The following is an 8,731-nucleotide window of genomic DNA, read 5'->3' as shown; positions in this document are numbered from 1 at the left end:
TTAAATTGAAGCTCATATATAAATTCAGGACTAAATTAAATATTATCTTTTATTTTATTTTGACTTGTCCAACCATTTTTAAGAATAATTATATGCCGTAAATTCACACATTTTTCTTTAATTTTATGTTATACTTTTCATTTTCCAAAATTACCAGCATTTTGAATTAAAATAACAAAGTATATTTTTAGCCAACCGCATACTTTGAATTTTTCAATGTAAAGCATTTCCAAATTCCAATGGAGTAAACATGTGCTAATTTTCAAACATATGTTACTTTCCAATGCTACCATATATCTGAAGTTTTTAATCTCCAAACAAGTTGAAGTAAAATAAAAAAATAAAAAAGGTTAGAAGATTAGAACTTGTAAATTTGATTAGCATATAAGATTCCATCCCATTTTTTTCTTCCCTCTTTTTTGGTCCCTTTCTTGCTCTTCCCCACATTTTTACATGCTCTCTCACCAACATCACCCTTCTACGCTACAAACACCTATATATATCACTATAATTGCAACGTTAAACATTATATAAACATGACATAGAAAAAGACAATAACTGAAGCCTGAAAACAGGGTGGCATGTATCTTTCTCTCTTCTCTTCTTTTCTTTTCCGTTTTTTTTTTTATATTTTTCTTTTGGTTCTATCTCAGGGCCTCGAATCCTTTCTCCTTCCTCACATGATTCCTCAATCCACCTGCACAACCACACAGTTAGTCTCAAGCCTTTGAAAGAAATAAGGAGGAAAAAAAGGTAAACTATTCATTTAGTCATTGAAAAGATCGACATTGATAATTTTTAACCCTAAAAAAACCCATAATGTGATAAAATACTACTAAAGTTTAAATAGTTATAGGGACTTTTGACTTGTTTTGTCGAATACTATTTGTATTTAGAGTATATAATGTAAGAAGAGTTTCATGTATTGTAAAAATATTAGTATTCTAATACTTTTAATACTTAATCTCAATTATATAAATTTCATCGTTAAGATTAACGGCTAAAATTATTAGAACTATCAGTGTTCCTAAAATATCCGACTATATTTCTTACTTTCATAGATTAAATTTACCTTGTCAACACTGTAATTTTTGCAAAAAGAAATCTTTGTATTTTTTCCTGGTACCTTTTTAGCCTTTGAAAAATGTACACAAAGTTGAAAATGGGGGGTAGTGGGGGACAAAAAAACAAGAAAGAAACAACAAAAACTAATAAAATCAATAATTAATAATTGAAAACCCCCCCACCTACACCCCTCTTGGCTCTGCATATCTGGATTCAAACACATTACAGTGATGCTGCAGAACCCACAGGAATCTGACAAATATAATTATGTAAAATAATTGTTTTATTCTCATTAGCCTTATATATATACATGTGTGTGTTTTTTTCTCATAATGGCCTAATGGGAAGGTTCCTCAATTGTTTTTCTTTCTTTTTTTTTCTCCTGTTCTTAATTTGTTTTTGTCTGTGGTTTTGCATGGTACAAAAGTTCAGCCAGTAGTACTGTGTTGTGAAGTAACTAAATTATCACAAAATTACTGAAATAAAAGCAACTAAATTAACCACCGTAACTCGCAGAGCTATACATTCGGTTTCCTGGAACAATAGTCATGCATATATGCTAACCGGGGTAAAAAAAAGCTGTTTCTGTCACTCAAAATCACAGAGGCGCTAATCAAATACAAAATGGCACAAACAACAATGATTCAAATTTTCTCGTGCTCCCCAAAATGGGATGGTAATAAAAAAAAATGTATATATAACAATTAAAAATACGTCAGTACAGTTTTTCCTGTAAAACTCACCTATATTGTTGCACTTAACAACGGTAGACTTTTCATTTACATTTTCAAACAAAGTTCGGACAAAATGACAACAAACACTAATTGAAAAGACAAAAAGCAATGAAAAGAAGTTTTAATTATTTCAAGTATAAGCAAAATGGACCCAAGATCATGGATCTTAATTCCAACAGTTTTGGTTCCAAGACTTTGCACGATGCTTAGGGGTACATGGAGGCAGATCTATCTCAGTCAAAAATCATATTTACTGTATGTAAGTATTAAGAACAAAAAATAATCAGAACAACAAGAAAGTGCCTACATAATTAATCTCAATCTCTGATCTAGTTTTTTTTTTTTTTAAAGAAAGAACTCAACACAATAAAATAGAATACAGAACATTGCTGAAAAACCAAAAGAACAATAATAACTAGAAAAGCAGAGTGCCTTATGAATTTCTGATCTAGTTAATGAGATGAATCGAATGAATAATAAGTTACCTCCATTTTCATTCTTGCAGCGAGGTGGAATATCAAATAGAGACCTGGAGAGTTGTTTCTGGGCAAGACCAATATCAAATAGAATCAAACCGGAAGAAGGGTCATTTACTATAATGTCCTTGACAGGCAACCAAACAAAAAGCTCTTCTTGCTGAAGACCCTCAACACCAATGAGGCTTCCATAGGTGAGGTTTGCGGTTACAAAGCTCTCGAAGTAGACCCTATTCTCGTACTTGGTCAAGCATGGCGCGTCGAGGAACACTTCCAAGTGGCCATTGTCGGAGAACTTGTAGGACTTCACTTCTTCCGGTAGGAGTCCAGCTGGCAACCCTTTTGAACGGAGAAGGTCGTGAATGGATGATGAGAGAGAGCGTTGAGGGGATACTATAAGAGAGAAGAGAGAGAGGGTTAATAGGAGTTTGTTAAAGAAGGGTGCCATTGTTATTGCTTATTGGTTTATGGTTAGGCGAAAAAGAGAAAGGAACACGAGAAGGGGATCGGAGAAGAGTGAGTGAGAGAGTGAGTGATTAGGGTGTGGAAAATGGAAAGACTGTTTTTAAGAAAAGGTCGTGCATGCGTTTGAGTCGAATTACAATATTGCCCTTGGTTGGTTGGTGACTTTGGTTGTGTTTTGTCATTTCTGTAATTGTGTCTTTATGTTTAGGAGAAATGTTTAAGTCATGAGAAATTATTGCATGGAGAATAATTGCATGGGGTCTTTGTGAGAAAAAATATAAAATTAAGAGAAAAAATTATAAACGGCTCTTACCAATTACTTCAAAAAATAACGAGGTCCTTAATAAAAAAAATATTATTTTTGATCCTTGATTTTTATTTTTATGGAATTTATTAGTCTCTGTGTCAAAAAAAGTTTTTTGATACAGAGACTAATCAGTCCCATAAAAATAAAAATCAGAGGTCGAAAATGGTAATTTTTTTTTTGTTAAGGATCTCGTTGTTCCTTTGAGGTAATTATCAGTAGTCGAGTTGGGTATTTACTCTAAAATTAATTAATTATCAATAAACAAAAATTTTATATGAGCAATGCTACATGAGTAATATAATCGATAATTTTTGTTAATATTTATCCAACAAAAATATTTAATATTAAATTTTAAATTTTAACTTTTGTCATAAATTTTTAATATAATAAAATGAAGTATTAGTCTAAAATATTAGTTTTATTGATAAAATTTATTGGTCCTTAATATTTTTTATTTTTATATCTTATAAAATAAAAATAAACAAATACTAAGCGACTAAATACTTTGTGCAACTAAATCTAACTAAACACCTTCTCTCTTCCTCTTTTCTTCTTTTTCTACATCTTTTCTTCCTGAATTTTCTTCTTCTGCATTATCATTGTTTATTGCTACCGTGATCATAATCATCATTACCTCTTCCTGTTTTTTTCTTATTCTTTTTTTCTTCCACATTTGATTTTTTTCTACTCTTTTTTCCCTCTTCCTCTTTTATAATTATCGTCGTCGTCATCATCTTCTTCTTTTATTATATATATATGTTCAGTAAAATCATTGACTATAAAAATTTAATAATTTTATTCCGACATGTTTAATTGTTCTAGCATGATAGGATTAAGTATTTTAGTAACTAATTACTTTGTTAAAAGAATGTCTAAATTAATATGTATAAATTTGTTAACTGATTTTTAATTTAATATTTTTTAAAATATTTTTCTTGTAAATAGTTTTTTCGTTTAAGTGTGAGTGTGTGTAATTAAAGTTTTTGAAGTTTGATTGTGAGGTTAGATAAGTTTTTTGTCCCTATAAAGTATATGTCTTTTTTATTTTGGTCAGAGCAGGAAGAACAAACTCCCTTATTTAAGTACTCTGAACTACTCTACTCTAACACTTCCACGAGAAAAAAGTTCATATTCGTCACCGATCACGTTGACTCTCTCTACCACTTTCGCGATTTTTCTGCCTTCCCTTTCACGTGATTATGGTGCAACATTTTCATAAAAATCCAGAACACGTGCCGCTAGTACCTCAACATCAAGAAGAAGATCCAAACTCTCTCGCCTCACTCTTTTAACTGGTTCGATGGTCTCAATCATCGAGAGAATTTTCTTTATTACAGACAAGTCTTCGGGAATATTCCTTCGTCTTTTTCGATTGTGAGAAACAGTTCTAATTCTGTGCTTTCGTTGTAGAGACTTTTGAGGGAGGTAATGGCAAAGAGGGAGGAGAGGAGGAGGGAGAGAGATTTTTGAACAGAGAAGGAGGAGGCAGTGGCGGAGAGGAAACGCATTACAAGAAAAATACTGAGTATCGTTGGATTTATCATCAGGTTTACCGGCAGATTTGGTAATAAATTTGTCGAGAAAATAAAAATACCGTCGAATTCTACTTTCAACGGTAAATATGCCGGTAATATTTGGAGGAAAAAAAGAGTAATTGGCGCGCGCATTACCGTCAGATTTACAGGTAGACAAATCCGACGGTACCCTACGTTAGTGAAATGTTGCGTTTTAGAGCACTGTGAAGCTTTACCGTCAAATAAATCTGCCATTAAATCTGACGGTAATTGTGTCCTATATTCGAACTGCAAACCCTCTTCCCTCTCATTTCAAATCTCTCTCTCTCTCTCCTCACCGTGTCGCCTCCTTCCCTCTCTAACCCTCTCATCTCTCCCTCAACAACCCCCTTCGACAGTCCCCCCCCTCTCTCTCTCTCTCTCTCTCTCTCTCTCTCTCTCTCTCTCTCTCTCTCTCTCTCTCTCTCTCTCTCTCTCTCTCTCTCTCTCTCTCTCGGATATCCAAGCACCCTTGCCAGCCACCCAGCCGCTCCCGTAGCACCGGCTACCACTAGCATTTTGTCGTTGTTGCTCTCTCTGCCCCCAGCAACATCTTCATGGAAAATCTGCTTTATTTTTATCAGAAAAATTATACGAGTTCACCTTCAGCAAGCGTCAGTTTTTTTCATTTTTTACGAATAAAATAATGTGTCTTTCTCATAAGACTGAGATCGGTAAAAAAATAATCAAATCACACCATCCCATAATTTAATTGACCTATTTATTCATTTTTACATGCGGGAGAAGAAAACTTGAAATTAGAAAAAAATTAACACAAAGTTACTCAAAGCCCCTTATCGGATTTGAACTGATGACTTACGCCTTACCATGGTGTTACTCTACCACTGTTGTTGGCGTTCTGGTGACCATCGGCAACCACCTCCAGTCACCCATCTCCCTTCTCTGGTAACATGATCATTCTTTTATTAATTTTCTTTTTTATTTTAGTTAAATTTAGGATTAATTTAGGTTTTCATTGTTAATTAGTATTATGATTTAGGTTTCTGAGTTGATTAACATTTTAGGTATTATTATTTATGTTTTTGAAGTTTGTTTAAATGATTGAGTGGAATTTGATTAAAGATTAAAAAGGAATTAATAGCTCTACTAATAAAATTTATTAGTAACAATACTTGAAACCTCTTGGTGGGTGGATTAGGATTTGAACCATTATTTGTTATCTTAATGATTGAAATAATTAATAACTTAAAAACAATTAAAGATTACAAACCAAGAACATTTATGTTGAGTAAATTGTTTGATATTTAAAAAATTGAGTAGGGTTGAGAGATATTTGGTTTGGATGGAACTCTTGGAGAGTGAAATCCAAATTTTAGGAGAGGTTCTGTCAAAATTTTTATAAGATTTTGAATAAAATTAAAAAATAAGAATGATCAGAATTGTTGTTGCAAATTTGAATTTTATAAGATTTTAATTTGACTAATTCTAAGTAAGGAATTATGTTTTTGAAAGTTTTAGTGAAATTTAATGGTTGCAAATTTGAATTTAATTCATATGCTCTTTGCAGATATGACGACAGGTAGAGGTGTCACGAATCGGTCGCGTGGTCGTGGTAGAGGAATAGTGTCTACTAGTACCCATGGTACTTCTCAGTCATCGTCCTCTACTCTGACTACCCATGGAACGTTACAGGCAATGGGTGCATAAGATCAGCTATTCATTATGATCCCTAACCCCAACAACGTGGGTTCTTCTGTTGCACCACCCTACCAGGAAGTCGTCCGGCAGCTTCACCAGAGTGGACTCCTCCACCACCTCCGTCTGCTTAGCATCGCACTGTTTTGGCGATAATGACGCCTCTAGCAATAGGCACTGCATTGCCGAAATCCTCTCACGGATCCTAGGCAGATGGCCTTTCACCAGCTCCTATCGTACGGATGACGATTTGGTATGATGATTTGATAGCGGGAATACTATTTTAAGTATTTTATATGCATACTATTTTAGATAGTTAGTTTAATTTAGTTACACTCAATTTTCTAGTTTTAGTAGATTTAGGTTGTTAAGATAGGTTAGATTTAAGTTAGCGGATTTGGGTTGTTAAGATATCTAATTTTATATGCATACTACTTGATTATTGATGGATGTTGCTGTTTAAGTCATATAATTCCATATTAGTTTGTTTGTGAATTGTTTAGGGTTTATTGTTGACGGATAGAGTTTATGGCTCATTTTATTTATAGATGAAACTCTGCCAAAATTTCTAAAAAATCTAAATATAATTGAAGTTTATAGATTACTTCAAATAATTTGTGAGCAAACTACTAATCTTAAGTTTTCCATTGATAGGTTTGTACCAAATAACAATGCATGTATACAGGAGTGTACAAATGTCATCAAGCTGATCTACGACCATCCGTGACCGAGCTACACGAAGATTTTTGCTGAGACCAAACAGCGATGGTTCCAGAAGTGGGTAGTAAAAACTCTACATATCCAAACCTTACATAGTTTATATCTTCTATTTTGTTTAATTATGCATTTAATTTTGATTAACTAGTACTAAATATTCTTTGTGCAGGAGAAATTTATATGGAACAAGACACATGATGTCATGATCAGGAAGATTTTCGACCATCGGATGGCTAGGCGGCGGCTACAACAGATGATGGAGGACGTACGTGAGCAGGGCGACCACCTCACTATTTGGCTCTGTCCGGACCTAAAGAAGACACTATAAATCCATTGAGAGACTGATAAGGAGTTCAAGCGTCGCCGTCTCATGAACAAAGCTAACGGAGCATCGGCCAGGTTGTCAAAGTATACTGGTAGGTCAAGAACTTTTATGAAGACAAAGGCAAGGCTCGTATGTAGCTTGTATTAATTTGTTATTAATTTCGTTTTTTTTTTAAATATAATGTCATTATAACTTGATTTAACATGTTGTTTCAACATGCGTAGTCTAGGTCGTTGAGTCATGATGTGACAATGATAAAGACCTTCAAGTACACCCACACCTTGAAGGAGAACAAGGAGAGATTCGCTGATCATCGGGCTGCGGATCATTATGTGAGTAAATATCATAGGGTATAAAGTTTAATTTTCAATTAACTGTAGTCCTAATCATAATATGAGTTACACAAGAGTCTTACACTCAAAGATTGGCGGAGGCCGCAACCCAGCAATCTTAGTAGACTGGAGATGATAACAATAACGCCAGCACAGCTGAAGTCAATTTTGACACGGTTTGGAGTGAGACCGCATCTGAGTTATACAAGAACTGCGTCTATGGGTAGGGATCATTCTTTGCTGACAATATCTGTACCTCCGCACTGAGACATTCACCTGCCTCTGTCACCAGCCAACTAATCGATCCCGAGGATGGCGTCGATTTGAGGAAGTAGGTGCTGGAGGTCACCCAAAGTCTTCACCAACAGGCTGAGCAGCTGCAACAGTCTGAAGAGAAGTATCAAGAGATCCTCACACGCATATCAGAAATAGATTCTCTTAGGCTGGAGTAGAGGGGGGAGCTGGAGCGGCTTCAGCGGATGGAGCAATAGATGGCAGTGTACCAAGAGCAGATGTGGGCCAGTGGCAGTGGCACTACTGGTGGCAGCGACCCTGCTAGCCTGCTACAGGGGAACCAACATCACCTCATAGTCCACCGCCTTAACAAGACTAGGAGAATGATGATGATGACGACTATCAAGATCTTTAGATATTAGAGTTTTGTTGTAGACTATTTCATTGTATATTTTACTTTTTTGACTGTTAACTTTTTTATACACTTGATATTTAATTCACCATATTTAGTTTCTATTTTTTAGAATTTGACTAATAATTGTACAAAAAAATAAATTTAAATAAAAAAATTTGACCATCTATTGCGTAAAAAAAAATTAGATTTATCGTTGGATTTATCGAGGACAGTATCCAACGATAAATAGGCGGGAAAGAAAATTGTGGAGTGCCAAAACTACCGGCAATATATTTCTTACGGTAATTACCAAAGGATTAAATAAATAATCCGTCACAGAATCCGACGTACCTACCAGCGGATTAAAAAATCTGACGGTAATTTATTACCGGCGAGGGTTATATTGTCGGATTGATTCCGATGAAAAATCCGACGGTTAACACATTTTCTCTAGGATAATTTTCATTATTCCG

At 34.5% G+C, this 8,731-nt stretch overlaps 1 protein-coding gene across 1 annotated transcript; it reads right to left on the bottom strand.

Annotated features, from left to right (window-relative positions):
• Window positions 1-240: 240 nt before the first annotated feature.
• On the bottom strand, window positions 241-2,797 carry LOC130967890 (uncharacterized). Its single transcript, XM_057892930.1, has 2 exons — window positions 2,285-2,797; window positions 241-697 (listed from the first exon to the last, which is right to left on the bottom strand). Exons 1-2 carry the CDS (start codon window positions 2,721-2,723, stop codon window positions 645-647), a joined length of 492 nt encoding a protein of 163 aa, XP_057748913.1. The 5' UTR covers window positions 2,724-2,797; the 3' UTR covers window positions 241-644.
• Between the last annotated feature and the right edge of the window lie 5,934 nt (window positions 2,798-8,731).

Source organism: Arachis stenosperma, chromosome 3 (genome assembly GCF_014773155.1).
Source record: "Arachis stenosperma cultivar V10309 chromosome 3, arast.V10309.gnm1.PFL2, whole genome shotgun sequence".
Lineage (NCBI taxonomy): Eukaryota > Viridiplantae > Streptophyta > Magnoliopsida > Fabales > Fabaceae > Arachis > Arachis stenosperma.
The sequence above is the reverse complement of the archived record's forward strand: the minus strand, read 5'-3'. Positions and strand labels throughout refer to the sequence as shown.